Below are 17,584 nucleotides of genomic sequence, written 5' to 3'. Positions count from 1 at the left end.
TAATTGCCAGAACATGCAAATTTGTTTTTGTCTCAAAGATACTGCACCTGGTAGACTGTGTGCCAAACTCTGTCAGCACTCCTACTTCCCTTTCCTTTACCCTCCCATTCCATAGTTGCTTGGCTAACTCCTGCATAATGCATGCCAGAGGCAGTACACTATGGAGGTTAGAGACAGGCTATTGTCTGGGTTTTAATATCAGCTTTGCTATTTGGCCGGCTTTATGACTTTGAGCAAGTTACTTAATATGTGTTTCAGCTTCCTCATCTGGAAGATGGGGATAATAATTTTACCTACATGGTAGGATTGCTTTAAGGCTTAAATGTGTTAATGTCAAGCACTCTGAACATTGCTCCTTGCTCCGTGCATGGTCATTGCTCAGTAAGTGATGATAACGTGCTGTGATCAGCTCCATGAGAATCCCTCTGGGATGTCTTTCCCCACCCCCACGCTCTGACAGGTCCCACCTTTTGTATGCTCCTGTAGTGCTGTGTACTTTACCTTTTCAACACTTAACTATGCTTGGGTTATTTGTTTAGTGTCTTGCCAGCATATAACAGTATATGGGATAGTGGCCTTTTTTTTTTTTTTTTTTTTAAATTAAAGAATCTGGCTGCTTTCAGAGACTTTGGAGTCATGTGGAATATTTTTACATTCTTTATCTTTCCTCCCTAACATGAACAAGCTCCTTATTTTTCATAGATATCATATAACAAAAGAACACATGATTTGGAATGACTGGAATTCAAACCAAAAAAATCATACCCCAGAAACTTTTGTTCCAAAGCCTGAAAATTTATATGTGCAGAAGAATCCCTGAATACCAACTGCTAAATAATTTCTCTGGTATCTCTCTGCAGATACAAGCTTGTTTCCCATGAGCAATCCTTTATATTGAATTCTATCTTCTAAAGCCTTTTTTCCTTGATCTTTTAAATCTATTTACAATAAGTGTACATAGACGGTATTTTCTTTTAATATTCTACTTGAAGTAGAAAGGTCTGGTAGTAAGATATCTATATATATATCTATATATCTCATATATATGTGTTAAAGTATGGATGAATAGAAAATAATTATGACAGGAAAAAAAATATGCCAGCACCCTGGGATTGAATACTTATTCTATTTCAACATTATGTTTAATTCTGAGCTTCTGAGCAGCCAGTGAAAAGGGAAATATAATTTTTGTCATCATATGAACAGAAGAGGAAAACCACCTCTTTTTTGTGAATTTTAAAATTTATTAGCATAATTTAGCCATTCTCAAATTGTGACTGTAGACCACTAATTCTGCTGAATACTAACAGATATCAGGATTAAGTTTTAAGGATAATGGGATAAATAAGATAAACAGACTCTTTTTTTTAAGTTTCTAATTTTGATTACAGTGTAGTTAACATAAAGTGTTATATTAGTTTCGGGTGTACAATATAGTGCTTCTACAATTCTGTTCATCACCCAGTGCTCATCATGATAAGTGTACTCTTTAATCCCCTTTACCTATTCCATTCATCCCCCTTCCCTCCTCTCTTCTGGTAACCATCAACTTATTCTCTATAGTTAAGAGTCTGCTTCTTGGTTTCTCTTTGTTTCTTAAATTCCACATATAAGTGAAATCATGATATTTGTCTTTCTCTGACTGACTTATGTTGTTTTAGCAGTATATACTTTCTGTCTCCATTCATGTTGTTGCAAATGGCAAGATTTCATTCTTTTTTATGGCTGAGTAATATTCCATTGTATGTGTATACCACATCTTTATCCATTCATGTATCAATGGACTCTTGGGCTGCCTCCATAATTTGGCTATTGTAAATAGTGCTGCAATAAACAATGGGGTGCAATGGATTAGTATTTTCATATTCCTAGGGGAAATCCCCAGTAGTGCAATTGCTGGATTATCGAGTAATTCTGTTTTTGATTTTTTTTGAGGAAACTCCATACTGTTTTCCATACTGGCTGCATTGTTGCATTCCTACCAACAGTGCAAGGGGGTTCCTTTTTCTACATCCTCACCAACACTTCTTTCTTGTGTTTTTGATTTTAGTCATTCTGACAGGTGTGAGGTGATAGTTGATGGTAGTTTTGATTTGTATTTCCCTGATGATGAGTGATGTTGAGCATCTTTTCATGTGTCTGTTGGTGATCTGTATGTCTTCTTTGGAGAAGTGTCTGTTCAAGTCTTCTGCCCATTTTTTAGTTGGATTATTTGTGTGTGTGTGTGTGTGTGTGTGTGTGTGTGTGTGTGTGTGTGTGTGTTTAGATTTTGAGTTGTATAAGTTCTTTATAGATTTTGGATATTAACCCTTTATCAGATATGCCATTTGCAAATATCTTCTCCCATTCCAAAGATTGCCTTTTTGGTTTTGTTGATTGTTTCCTTCGCTGTGCAGAGGCTTTTTATTTTGATGTAGTTCCAATAGTTAATTTTGCTTTTGTTTCCCTTGTCTAAAGAGACCTATTTAGAAAAACGTTGCTGTGGCCAATGTCAAAGAAATTGCTGCCTGTGCTCTCTTCTAGGATTTTGATAATTTCCTGTCTCACATTTAGGTCTTTAACCCATTTTGAATTTATTTTTGTGTATGGTATAAGAAAATGGCCCAGTTTCATTCTTTTCCATGTAGCTGTCCAGTTTTCCCCATACCATTTGTTGAAGAGACTGTTTCCCATCACATTATCTTAACTCTTTTGTTGAAGATGAATTGAACATATATTCATGGGTTTGTTTCTCAGCTTTCTGTCTGCTCCATTGATTTATGTGTGTCTTTTTTTTTTTTTTTTTTTTTGTGCCAGTACCATACTGTTTTAAATACCCCAGCTTTGTACTATGACTTAAAGTCTGGAATTGTGATACATCTAGCTTTGGTTTTTCTTTGTCAAGATTGTTTTCACTATTTGAGGTCTCTTGTGGTTCCACAAACATTTTAGGATTATTTGTTCTAGTTTTGTGAAAAATGCTATTGGTATTTTGATGGGGATTGGATTACATCTGTAGATTGCTTTAGGTAGTATGGACATTTTAACAATATTTTTTCTTCCAGTCCATAAACATGGAATATCTGTTTATTTGTGTCAACTTTGATTTCTTTCATCAGTGTTTTATAGTTTACAGAGTACAAGTCTTTCATCTCCTTGGTTAAGTTTATTCCTAGATATTTCATTATTTTTGATGCAATTGTAAACAGGATTGCTTCTTAATTTCTCTTTCTGTTGCTTCCCTATTAGTGTATAGAAATGCAACAGATTTTGGTACGTTGGTTTTTGTATCCTGTGACTTTACTTAATTCACTTATCAGTTCTAGTAGTTTTTTGGTGGAATCTTTAGCGTTTTCTAAATATCAGGTAATCTGTAAATAGTGAAAGTTTCACTTCTTCCTTACCATTTTGGATGCCTTTTTTTCCTTTTTATTGCAATAAAGAGACTTCTTTTTTTTTCTTTTTTTTAGTAAGGAGACTTTTTATGTTTTCTCATAACTAAATATTCCTAACACCTTGACATCCTAATATCTTGACTTTCTAGGAGAAAGATATATTGTTTCACTAATTCATTTTGCCACGAAATACATTTTAAAGCAAATATTAAGCTTTGCAAAGTGCTGGCCTAAGTCCTTGAACAACGTGATGGATTATATCTTCAGTACCATTTTTGCAGAAGATATCACAGTTGTTTTTTATTTGACCTTTCCTTATGGTGATGTAAATTTTGTTTGAAACATAATCCAGGGCAAGGCTGACTTCTTCCAAGGAATCTAGATTTTCCCTATCAACCAGGAATTGCTGCTTTTGAAAAGCATGTACAGGAGTGCTTTGGGAACAAAGTATTTCTGTTGTCTGCCACCCTGCTGGCCTGGTAGTTGGTTTAGGAGCCTCTCAGAGTCATTCCAGACTGAGGCTGATTTTATTTTTCCTAGTGTAACCTGACTGTCCACAACCCATACCTGCTAGGGCTGCAGCTGTTTCAATATGTAGCAAGGGCCTGAGCTCTCCACCTTCTCTCCAGGGGCCTGCTGGGACTAATTATTTTGAAAACACTAGTAACAGCATGCTTCCAATTTAGTCTCCAAATGTAAGCTCTTTTCATCATCCTTGCTGCTCTTCAGCCTGTTTGTTACACACGTCTTTTACCTTAATCAGCTCTCCCATTTCTCCTCTCCTCTCCTAAACATGCATATTTGCTCTTTAGAACATTTGTTTATGGGAAACAAATTATCCTCTGTTGTATTAACCTCCATTATGTTACCTTCCATCTCTTCATTTAAGGTTTCCTTTAATGTTTCTTCTACCCGCTGGCCTTAACTTGATTGAGCTCCATCTTTCAGTTGTTGCTTCTTTTTTCTGACATATCTTTTGGGCAGGAGGTTGGGCAGGTGGGTCAGCATTCTTCATTCTCAGTAGTATATCCAGACTATTACTCTTACACTCTTTTAATGAACAGCCAGCAAGAACAACTTAGTAAAATAAAATTCTGTTCTTTTGAGCCTTATGCCTTTTAACTTTCTTATTTCTGTCAACTTTTTCTCCTTTGGCGATTTTGGGACCTGGATATCATCTTCATTTTCATCCCACATATTGCCATATTCATTTGGTAGCACAGCCTATCCATCTGTGATTTTCTCAACTGGAATCCATTTGGACTTTATTTTTATATATGGTGTGAAGTACAGTTTCGTTCTTGATGATCCACTGATGGGGAAGCAGTGATGGTAACTTGACCATTTGAGGAATGATGAATTTTGAAGTATAGAAATTGCCCCATAAATTGATTGGCTCTAAGAAGATAAGGACTGATTAAAAATCCTTAGGAATGTTGAAAATGTTTAAGATATTTTGTTTAATGTTTAATATATTTAAAACTTTAATTTTATAGAAATGAATGAGAATTGTACCTGAAATGATGATATCTGGCTATATCATAATCTTGATTCAAAGAGAAAGGTTAGCTGTTTTGCTAACTGAAGTGTAGGAGAAGAACACTGGATAGTTTGAGGTCCAGCCATTTGCAAATCACTTGTTTCCTCTTTTTCCCTAGTGCAAAGTGGAGAGAGTAATAACTAATTCATAGAATTGTTGGGCTAAGAAAATGCAGTAGTTACATATAGATGTATGTGTGTTTTGTAAACTTTGATGTTTAAGATCTAATGAAAGTTAGAGAACCATTCTCTCTTAAGATGGGACATAAGGTTGCTCTTTGACATCACATTGTCTCCAAAAAAAAAAAAAAAGGGTGTTTTTATAGAAAAAAATATTTTAAAAATTTAATCCGAATGATAATGGTTGGGGCCAGGAGGTGGGGGGATCTAGTGAACGTTATTTTATGCAACTATTGTAAGTCAAAGGAAAAAGAACTGTTATTTCTTACGACCCTATGCTAGAATTGCACTGTTAATATTACTTCTTTTTTATTAAAAAAAATTTGTTTTTTTAACATTTATTCATTTTTGAGAGTGAGAGAGAGCATGAGTGGGGAGGGGCAGAGAGAAAGAGGGAGACACAGAATCCAAAGCAGGCTCCAGGCTCTGAGCTGTCAGCACAGAGCCCGACGCGGGGCTTGAACTCACGGACTGTGAGATCATGACCTGAGCTGAAGTCAGACGCTTAACCGACTGAGCCACTCAGGCACACCAATATTACTTTTTTTAATGTTTCATTTACAGGTATATGATGTTGATCGATGGCACAAATGAAGTTTTTATGATTGATAGAGATAATTCGGTGTTTCATGTTTCAAATCTGGAATTTCCATTTCGTAAAGATCTCCGTATACATTTATCAAATACTCTCTTGGATGGGGTAAGTCATATATTGTTGTTGTTCTTGTTTTTTAAATTAAGCATTGTTGTTTTCTTTCTCTTGCAAATTGTATTTTTATTAATCCAATAGGAAACTTACAATCTAGTTCTTTTTTAGTTTTTTTTTTTTAAATTGAGGTATAATTGACCTGTAAAGAAAGAAATCTCGTTTTTATTAGGATGTTAAATTTCATTTATCTCTTACCTTCGTTTTCACTTGACCATTGTCTTGAGTCTGAGAGTAAATGAACAAAATTAAATCTATTTTTTTTGTTCTTTGTGATTAAAAAAAATAATTCTTGTTCAAAAAGACTACTTTTATTATTTTATATGTCAAAATTGAATTTTAATTAAGTGATACAACATACCACATTTCCCTTGGCTCTTTAAAGAGAATCATGCCTTTGAAAGCAACCACTGTACTTTAACATTTGAAGTTTGAAAGCTAGTAAGAATTTTCCCATTTCAGAAAATCTATATTTAATAATCCATAAAATTACTTGGTTAAAAATATTTTAACTTTCTTCCATACAAACAGCTTTCTTCCAACCAATTCTGAAAATATTTATTCATTGTAAATAAAAATTAAAATAGTATATAGAACATTAGAAAAAAGCTGGTAAAAATCACCTGAACCTACCATTGGAATAACTTCTGTTACCATTTTGATGAACATTGTTCCAGACTTTTCTCTTTGCCACAGTGTTGTCTTATGTCTGCTTGTGTGGTATGTAACATTTTTATTAGTAATAGCAACTCAGAACATAGGTGCTTTAGGGTAGTTGGGACTCAGTAAGATTCTGAATAATGTTGGAACCTCTGCTTTGATTAAAAATGAGTGCTCTGGTTAAACATATATACACAGGTATAGCTACATATTTTGTGTGAAGAGAACCAAGTATTACATGTATTTTTGTGATTTGTCTTTTTTCCCCATGTAGCAATTTGTTTTGGACACCTTTCTCACATAAATGTCTGAATGATGTACCATTGTATATGTAAACACTATAATTTGGGGTATCCAAGTATCTTGACTGTGAAAATTTTGTAGGGGATGCTCTTTAAAAATATGAGCCATCTCAATAGCCCAACCTCAACCTAATGAATTAGACTCTCCCAGGGGCCAGAGTATCTGTACTTTCAATAAGCATGCAAGTGAAAGGCGCCTGGGTGGCTTGGTCAGTTAAGCATCCAACTCTTGATGTTGGCTCAGGTCATAGTCTCGCAGTTCAAGGGATTGAGCCCTGTGTCAGGCGCTGTGCTGATGGAATGGAGCCTGCTTGAGATTCTCTCTCCCTCTTTCTCTTCCCCTCTCCTATACTCTCTCTCTCAAAATAAATAAACTTTAAAAAAAAAAAAGAAAAGAAAAAAAAAGAAAAAAGAAAACGCTCAAGTGATTCTAATCAGGCAAGTTTAAGAAACACTTCTGTAATTTATTTAACCAGTCCTCTTTTGGTGGGCATTTTGACTTTTTTTTTTTTTTTTTTTTTTTTTGGTAAGACACTTGAATGCATATCCTTGTATCTTTTTCCTTTCACATTTGTGCAGTTTTATAACTAAGATTCTTAGAGGTAAGATTATAATGTGTATTAAGAAACTTTTGATTGCAAGTCACTGAAGCCCAACTTAAAGTAACTGAGGAAAGAAAGAACTCTATTGGCACAAATCATTGTTTCAGGTTGGCCTGCTTCTGGCTGGATCTGGGGGCTCAAAGGATACTGGCCAAGTTCTTTCTCTTTCTTTGCTTTACTTGTCTGTTTGGTCTCATTCTGCATTAAGGCTCTTTTACATGAGAGGCAAATTGCATTATAGTGCAAGCAGAAAGAAAACTCTTTCTCTTCCAACATCCATATGTCAATCCCAGGGAGAACTTCAAAAGGCCTGCCTGAGTTACGTATCCATGGAAGAGTGACACTGGAGGCTGGTCACTTGATGGCAGCACTCCCGCTTGGAGTGCAGGAGGAGTAGTGCTTCTAAGAAAGGGATGGTAGTAGGCTATACCTTGTTCCCCATGCTGTGGCATGCCAATTATAAATATTGACAGATGTAACTGGTACCCTTCTTTCCAGAACGTTTAAACACATGCACAGTTCTACGAACCATTTGTAAAGGATATGTACGTTGTCTTAAATGCTGGGTTTTGAAAATTGAATATTTTCTAATTGGATGAGGGAAAGACTTCTTTTTTATTTTATGGGACAGTATAGCATAGTGGTTAAGAGCCCTAACGCTTAACTGATGGTGCCTTACTGGCTTTATCAGTTATTTTATGAGGGATTTAAATAATTTACTCAGTTTCTTCATCTGTAGTGAAGGGAGGCTAAAAATAGTACTTAGATTTTGGTGCTGTTGTGAAGATTAAGTTGGATAGTTTATAAAGTGCTGATAACAGTATCTGAGACATAGTAAGTAAATGTTTACCTCTTTTTTGCATTTATGTGAATTGTTAATGAGGTTTAACAGTTTATTCTTTATGAGTTACTGTGTTTCTTCTTTGAGTTGCTGGCTCAGATCCTTTATATGTTTTTCTATTGGGTTTTCACCTTTTTCTTACTGATTTATAAGAGTTTTTTTGTCCGTTAGGGTATTTCTGACATGGATATTGGAAAAAATGTATTTTACTTTTTGGTGTTTTCTGTGGCACGAGTTTGAATTTATATAGGTAAATTTATGTTGGTAAAATTATAAACTACTATAATAGGGTTTTTAAAAAATACTTATTTATTTTAGGAGAGAGAGAGAGAGAGAGGAAGGGGAGAGAGAACCCCAAGCATGCTCTCTGCTCTGTCAGAGCAGAGCCTGACACGGGGCTTGATCCCACCACTGTGAGATCGTGACCTGAGCTAAAATCAAGAGACAGATGTTAAACCAACTGAGCCACCCAGGCACCCGAAACATCTTAGTAATTAATATTTGCCTTTTGTGTCATTTTAAGAAATTTTTACTCATTTTCCTTCCTATTCGTATTTTTGCTTTATAGTTGTTATAATACCCACCAGTGTTTCCTTCCTGTATTTCTATGGTATTATTTGTATATTTAAATACATTTGAATATCTGAAATATCTGAAATACATTTTGAAAGAAGGAATAAGATAAGGATATGATTTATTTCCAAATGTCTAAACTGTTGTCTCAACACCATTCAGTGAATCTGTTTTTCCCTTTTTGTTATTGTTGTGTCCGTTTTTCCTTTTTAATTGGATATATTATTTTTATTGTATAGTGGATTCCCTTATATATCATTGTTTCTTTCTTGATTTGTTTTTTCATTCCATTAATATTTTGGTCTTTCAGTGGTAGTTTTAGGTTGATTTTAATACTCTGACTTTAGCATACAGTTTAATGTTTGGCAGTCCAGGTGTACCCAATCTCTTGGCCATTCTGAAGTTTGCCGCTTAGATTTTGCTCTCTTTAGCTTTTGGGTGAATACGCTATTGATTAAGAAGTTAGGCTGTACTTCATGTGCAAATCTATACAACAATGAGCTTATACTTTTCCCTGCAGAGTAATCTCTGGTAGGCTTGTCTTAAGACCATTCATCTTTCTCTGCTGTTTTGGGTTATATGGTTTATCTCTTGGCCACACCTTCACTGTCTTTCTTTGGAGGAAAAAGGGACTCTACATCTTTATTATAAAACTTCCTGCAACTTCAGGTCTCCCTTTCTATAGGGATGCTATTTCCGTGTAAAAAATTTCCAAACTTTCTTCAATGTTGTATCTTTTTTGTGAGCCAGGTTGAATTATGTGTGGCTAATAATTCTTTGGAATTTGTATGAGAATGCTTTTTTTTTTTTTTTTTGTCTTAATCAAGATGAAATTTGCTCCTCTTTCTGGTTTTTATCCACTATTGGGATGATAGGGAGTGGCTTGTGAATGTTTACTTAAATTCTCAATGATAGAATGATCCTGATGAAAATCACATGCATAAAATATATATTTGTTTAACAGAGGGAATCTCACTTTCCAAGTGACCTGAATGCTTGTGGCCCCCATCCTATGCTGTTTGTTTTTATTTACCAGCTAGTTATTTGAATGTGCAAACCAGAAGATGGAAGACTGTGATGGGAGAATAGGATGTTTGAACTAGTCACTTCTTTTTTTTTTTAATTTTTTAATTTTTATTTTTGAGAGAGAGAGAGAGAGGGAGAGGGAGAGGCAGAGAGACAGTGTGAGTGTGGGAGGGGCAGAGAGAGGGAGACACAGAATTCAAAGTAGGACCCAGGCTCTGAGCTATCAGCACAGAGCCCGACGCAGGGCTCAAACTCATAAGCCGCGGGACCGTGACCTGAGCTGAAGTTGTATGCTTAACCGACTAAGCCACCCAGGCGCCACTGAATTAGTCACTTCTGAGGTATAGTTTGGGGTGATGAGAAGGTTCGGGATGTGATCGAGGAGGGTGAGAGGTTGAGGTCGTGTGAAGAGCAGTGGAAGTGAGATCAAGGAATGTATTAGGTGGTTCCTAATGAGTGATGGTAGGAGTCCAGGTTGAGAGGATGACTATGAGCAGGTACTAAAGGCAGGATGAGGGTAGCATAGTTGGATGGAGTGGCAGAGACTGAGCAGAGTAAATAGAGTCACAAAACAAAGAGATATCTATACTGTCTACTCTGGGGGACTGCTAGTAAATTCTCATTCCTGTGACAGTGTGCAGTAAATGCCATTTTGTAATAAAATGACACATATGTGTATATATACGCAAACATTTGTAACATATGTATGTGTATGTGTGTGCAACGTGTACACACACATGGTATGACTGGTACCCCTGGAGTTTTGCCGTTTGTAACCTGCACAGCCAGTGTGACAGCTCTGGTAGTTAGTTCAGGGGAACAGCAAGAATAGTTTTGTTTGTGTTACCCTCATTTACAATAGAGTTTTTTAGCATTATAATTAATAAAATAAAAGGAAGAAAAAGACTTTTAAGTTACAGCATTTGTCATAGTTTAGCATAGTTTGTTGTTGAACTCATGTTTTTAAATGCGTTTCATGTTCAAGTTGCTGTGCCGAGTGCAGAGGGTTGAAAAGAAGGCCTCACCCTTGAGAGCTTTTACTGCACTGGGTAGGGGTGGAGAAAAATTGGCGGTGACATGGGAGACCTTCAAATAAAACAATAACTTGACTGGTATTTTACAGAAGTCCTGTGGTGGTTTGGAGGAGAAATAAATTATATCCACTTAGTTTGGAATGAAGGATGTTTTATAGAGGAATTGGCATTAGATATGGAAAGATTTCTTTAGAAAGAGATTTTTGTTGGACATGGGCTGAGGGCATTCCAGGTAGGAAATAATGCTTAAAAATGAGATGTTTAACCATCTGCAGATTTAACTGAGCAATACTATTTATTTTCACCCCAAACTTGGACAAATGAAAACTGCATAATAGACTCTTGTGAAGTTTTAAAATAGCAATATGATTCATGATGTCAATTTACTTGGACCAGAATTATAGTTGCCATATCTGTTTTTCCAGTTAGTTAATTAAAACAGTCCTCTGTAGTTTCCTGTTTCTTCTACATTTTTATTTGCAAATTGTTTTTGTAAAATTCCAAATCCAAGAATAACTCAAACTACCTAATTGTCTGGCTGTCATATGTGAGCATTGAAGCTTTTGTTTTGCTCTCTAAATTATGTTCTTTGACCCACAAAATGCAGAAAATAGGAGTTTAGAAGTATGGCATTAATTCATTTGAAACAATCAGTGAAATTCAGTTAATTTTATACTGAGGCTAAGAGGAGAATATAGCAGTTAATCACCAAAGTTAATAGCAAGAATCTTGGAAAAATGGCATGTCTGTTCAACTGTTAATGTTTTATAAAGGAATATGCATACTCATTGTTAGAATTTTAGAAAGTCTGTATATCATAAAGTAGAAAAAAATTCAACTGTCAAGAAGAGGTTACATTTTAACATTTTGTTGTATCTTCTTTTAGTCATTTTGTTGTGCCTATATTTACAGAATATGTATAATTAAATGTATATAGCTGACATTTAATGTATGCTGTGTATCTGGGGTTCGTTCCATCATTTTCCTTCATTCTGAGGAACTGATCTTAGGATTTAAGAAAATTTACTTTTATTTTTAAAACTTGAAATATAATTCACAAACTACAAAATTCACCCTTTTAAGCTGTATAATTTAGTAGTCTTTAGTATATTCACAAGATTATGCCACCATTACTGCTAATACCAGAACATTTCGTCACCTAGGTGGCCTTAGTTGAGTGGATTTCAAGGAATGGGTTATCTTTGAGATGAGCTTTGGAGGTCTACAGGTTTCCAGAGAACAGTTAATTATTTCCTCTCATTAAAACCCTTCAATGGTTCCCCACTGCGCATAGCATGAAACCCAAACTGCTAAACATAATATTCTTTATATCTGGGCCATGCCTGTGTCTTTGCCATTGTCTTTGATTGTGAACCCTTGAAACATAACCTCCCTCTATACTGAGCTTTGGACAATTTGCTTCAAAACCATCATTTCCATGCCTTTGTAATACAGTTTGGCTCATCCACTGTTCTGCTAGGAAATGACCACTGTGTCCTTCAGGGTTCAACTCATGGGTCCCAAGTGTCTTAGCATACCTTTCTCTTACTCTTCAAGTGGAAATAACTACTCCTCGTTAGGCTTATTCCCTATGTATTTGGTATTCCTTTCCTTATTTGGCTGAAAGAGTGTAGGTTTATGTCTGTTGTCTTGGTATAGTTAGCAATATATCAGAAGTATTCTGATATAGACAATAAGCTACATGGCCACTCTATATGGCCATCTATCATTAAAGCTGTAACTCTTCATTGGACCCAGCTACTTAACTATTCTCTTCTCTTTCTGGGACTCTCTTCTGAAGGTAGGGACTGTATGCTTAATTTCTCCAGCACTTAGAGCTATGTCTAATACGTAGTTTCGGCTCAGGAAATATTGGATGGATAGGTAGAAGGGTGGATACCTGGGATCTTCAGTAAAAAGGAATGGAATATAGAAAAGTACAGAGGATAGGAAAGTAAAACATGCAGGTGTTTTGTTTTGTTTTGTTTATTTTTTGGTGGGGCCCACAATTGAAGGATTTAAGGTCTAAGTTTCTCCACTGCAATACTTAATACCAAAAGACAATGGAGCAATTTCTAACAGATTCTTGAGCAATATGAAATTGATGTACCTTCTAGTTTTGTGGTTTTTTTTTTTAATGTTTGTTTTTGAGAGAGAGAGGGGGAGGGAGGGAGAGAGGGAAAGGCAGAGGAAGAGAGGGAGACACAGAATCTGAAGTGGGCTCCAGGCTCTGCTCTGTCAGCACAGAGCCTGACGTGGGGCTTGAACTCATGAGCTGTGAGATCATGACCTGAGCCTAAGTCAGACACTTAACTGACTGAGCCACCCAGGCACCCCTGTTGCAGTTTTCTTCAGTTTTTTTTTTCCACGTTTAGGTTTGTTGAGCATCCTTTATCTATGAGTTTACAATTTTCATTAAAAGTAGAACATTTTTTTACCACTATTTCTATCCTTCACCTGTTTGAAGATTTTGTTATCAATGCTCTTTTCATTAAAAAACAAACTTTTTTCTGTTTTATTTTGGATAGTTTCTCTTGCTGTGTCTTCAAGTTTACTAATCTTTTTTTCTGCAGTGTCTAAATTGCTATTCGTTGTATTCATAGTATTTTTCACCTCAGGCACTGTAGTTTTCACCTCTGAAAATTCATTTTGAGTCTTTTTTATGTCTTCTATATCTCTGCTTAACTTTTGGAATATATGGAATACTATTATAATTGTCTTAATTTTCTTGCTTGCTGATTCTGACATGTTTCTCAGTTTTGGGCCTATTTTTGATTGGTTTTTCTCCTCCTGATGGGTTGTATGTATATATACATTTTTTCCTCCTTGCATACCTGTTCAATTTTTGACTAGATGCCGGACATTTAAAATTTTACCTTGTTGGAGGCTTGATATGTTTGTATTCCTGTAAATATTTTGAGCATTGTTCTGGGATGCATGTAATTTACTTGGAACTGGTTTATACTTTTCGAGTCTTGCTTTTAAGATTTGTTAGGTGGACTAAAGCAGAGTTTGGTGTAGGGATAGTTATTCTTTACTATTGAGACAAGATGCTTCTCTGAGTCCTCAGTGCCCTGTGAATTAACCTGGCTTTTAGCAGCAGGCATTATTCCCCATCTTATCTCAGTGCTTGTATGGTTCCCTCTAAGTCTTTTTAGTGGTTCTTTTCCCAGCCTTGAGTAGTTTCCTCATATTCATGCTCTGTTGAACATTCATGGAAGTCTGTGTCAGGATATCTGTAGTTCTTTCTTTCCATCTGTCTCTGTCTTTTTCTGTCTCTGTTATACTCTGCCCTGAGAACTCTAGTCCTGTTGGTCTCCCTGAACAACGTGTTCTGTTTTTTTTGCTTTGTTTTCTTTTTCAACTCAGGGAGGCTGCTGAGCTTTACCTGGAATCCCCCTGCCTGCTCTGAAGCCCTGGAAACCCCTTGGGCAATTAACTGGGACAATTGTAAGGGCTCACATAGTTTATTGTGTCCTACAGATTACTGTCCTTTGTTGTTAGATGTCCAGTGCCTTGGTATTGCTGCCTGTATTTTGTCTACTTGGTTTTTTTCAGGCAAGATGGTAAATCTAGTTCCTGATTCTCCAGTTTGATTAGAAGAGGAAATTTGTTTTCCCTTCTTAACTGGGTTTTATTAAAAAAAATTTTTTTTAATTTATAGTTGTGGTAAAAGCCACATAACATGAAATTTACTATCTTAACCATTTTTAAGGATACAAGCCCAATCGTGTTAACTATGTGGACAGTTTTGTGCAACAGCCCTCCAGAACATTATCTTGTAAAAGTGAAACTCTGTACCCATTAAACAGCTCCCCATTACTTGTAGTCTGTGACAACCATCATTCTGCTTTCTATTTCTGTGATTTTAACTACTTTCGATACCTCATATAAGTAAAAATCATATAGGATTTGTCTTTGTTTCTGGCTTATTTTACATAGCATAATATCCTCAAGGTTTATTCATGTTGCAGCATGGGATAGATTTCCTTTTTTTCAAAGCTGAATATCATTCTGTCATATCTGTATACCACATTTATTTATCCACGTATCTGTTGATGGATATTTGGGTTGCTCCCACCAGTTAGCTATTGGAATAATGATGTTATAAACATGGGTGTACAAATACCTCTTCAAAACCCTGCTTTCAGTTCTTGGGATATAAACTCGGAGGTGGGATTCCTGGATTATATGGAAGTGCTATTTTTAATTTTTTGACAGAACTGCCATAGTGCCATAGAACTGCCACTGTACAGGTGCTTCCACCATTTTACAGTCTCAACAACAGTGCCCAAGGGTTCCACTTTTCTTAACCAAAGTTTTAAGCTTAGGTATTTTATATTTACCTACTTTTCTGTAGCCTAGGGCAATGGTGGCAGCTGTAGGGAAGGGGGACATTGTGGTGGGGAGGCCATTTGGGAATAACTCAGCCTACGTATTGGGTCTTTTGTTAGAATCCTTGAGTTCTGGTCTTTTTAGAAAGCTTTCGGTGAATGTTGTCTTTAGCTAATTGGGAATCATAAATTATTCCAGTAATGCTCAGGTTATTTCTTTAATTTATTATGGAGTCCAGGAGTCTTTCTTCAGGCAGAAAGAGTATTGTGCTATTTTTATTACTTCTATCAGAAGAGAGAAGAAGGAAGACAAGAATAACTACCGAGTTCATTTCTATCTGTATTTGAGTAGAATAGTGACAATTATCAAGAATTTATCATTTTATAAGTAGAGCTTCTGGGGATTTGGCGAGCTTGGAGCTGAACCCTGGTGTGCCTTTTTGCTTTACCAGAGTCTTAGTAGTTTTCAGTGTTTTAATGCTTACTTGCATATTTCCTTTTACTTGTTTTGTTTGCTGATAATAAATTTTCCTTTTTGCTATTTTTAATGTCCAAAGGAAGATATGTTTTTGCTCATTTCATCAGGTAATTTGGGAGAGAAATGCTGTGATGTCTGCTATCTAAACCTGGAAGTTCACTTAATTTCCAACCTTATATTGAAAATAATTTTGAAAATAATAATCCTGTTTTTGGTGCCATCTTGATGGCTCATAAAATTCTCAGATACAAGTATTTAAGTAAAAATATTTTAGTAAACAGTTTAAGATAACAAAGTGATTTAATTTATGCCATGGGTTGGGTTCAAGATAATAACCATAAATAAATACCTGTAGGTTAACAAATACATATTTGGGAAAGAGATTAATTAGTAATAGTTTCTTAACAAAGTATATTTGTCCTAAATCATTGTGTTCTTTGTAATTTTAGATGGTTGTTTGTGGATTTTCTGTCGTGAAATTAGATCATAAAAACAAAAAAACCCTGCTTAGTTTTTAGGAAGAATATGAGGAAAGAAAGAATTTTTGGAATATTGTTGAGAATTAAAATTTTATAAAACACTGCATTATGTACCTGTAATCATCTTTTTAATTTAAAAAAATTTTTTTTAAAGTTTTATTTTTTCATTTTGAGAGAGAGAGAGAGAGAGCACACGCGAGCGCACAAGCAGGGTAGGGGCAGTAAGAGAGGGAGAGGGAGAGAGAATCCCAAACAGGCACCGCACTGTCAGTGCAGAGCCCGGTGCAAGGCTCAAACTCATGAACCGTGAGATCATGACCACGAGTTGGCCGCATAACCAATTGAACCACCCCAGTGTCTCTCTGTAATTATTGTTTAATGTCCTTTATCTCTTTTTTGTCCAAGTGCATAATTGAAGTTTTTTCCACTTAATGGCTATGATATGTAATATATTCTCTTGTCCTGTTCCCTTTGATCGTAGTAGAGGGGCATGGGACCAAGAAAGACCATATGGGTTACATGGGGATTATATTTATAATAAGGACATAATTTATACCTATAGATTTTATGATTAAAATAATTGGCCTGTAACAAAATTTAAAGCAATAATGATTTAACAAAATTATTACTATTATTTTTTAAAATATAATTTATTGTCAAGTTTGCTAACATACCGTGTATACAGTGTGCTCTTGGTTTTGGGGTAGATTCCCGTGATTCATTGCTTACATACAACACCCAGTGCTCATCCCAACAAGTGCTCTCCTCAATGCGCATCACCCATTTCCCCCTTTCCCCTGCTCCCCACATCAGCTCTCAGTTTGTTCTCTATATTTAAGAGTCTCTTATGGTTTGCCTCACTCTATGTTTGAAATTATTTTTCCTCTTTCCTTCCCCCATGGTCTTCTGTTAAGTTTCTCAAGTTCCACATATGAGTGAAAATGTATGGTATCTGTCTTTTTCTGATTGACTTATTTAACTCAGCATAATACCCTCCAGTTTCATCCACGTTGTTGCAAGTGGTAGGATTTCATTCTTTCTCATTGCCAAGTAGTATTCCATTGTATATATAAACCACATCTTTTTTATCCATTCATCAGTTGATGGACATTTAGGCTCTTTCCATAATTTGGCTGTTGTTGAAAGCACTGCTCTAAACATTGGAGTGCATGTGCCCTTATGAATCAGCACTCTTGTATCCTTTGGATAAATTCTGAGTACTACTATTGCTGGGTCATAAGGTAGTTCTATTTTTAGTTTTTTGAGGAACCTCTGCACTGTTTTCCAGAGTGGCTGCACCAGTTTGCATTTTTACCAACAGTGCAAGAGGGTTCCCGTTTCTCCACATCATTGCCAGCATCTGTTATTTCCTGAGTTGTTAATTTAAGCTGCTCTGACTGGTGTGAGGTGGTATCTCAGTGTGGTTTTGATTTGTATTTCCCTGATGACGAGTGGC

The 17,584-nt window shown here is 35.8% G+C and overlaps 1 protein-coding gene across 2 annotated transcripts in view; it reads left to right on the top strand.

Moving 5' to 3' along the window:
- Window positions 1-17,584, top strand: part of RNGTT (RNA guanylyltransferase and 5'-phosphatase) — a 314,047-nt gene that overhangs the window by 80,101 nt on the left and 216,362 nt on the right. For both annotated transcript variants that reach the window (XM_025925311.2, XM_086707399.1), the window contains exon 9: window positions 5,658-5,793. In XM_025925311.2, the coding sequence (XP_025781096.1) occupies window positions 5,658-5,793 (136 nt within the window). The remainder of the gene's footprint in view (window positions 1-5,657; window positions 5,794-17,584) is intronic.

The sequence above is a fragment of the Puma concolor genome, chromosome B2 (genome assembly GCF_028749965.1).
Source record: "Puma concolor isolate L17-30 chromosome B2, mPumCon1.1.hap2, whole genome shotgun sequence".
NCBI lineage: Eukaryota > Metazoa > Chordata > Mammalia > Carnivora > Felidae > Puma > Puma concolor.
This window is presented reverse-complemented; position numbering and strand designations above follow the sequence as displayed.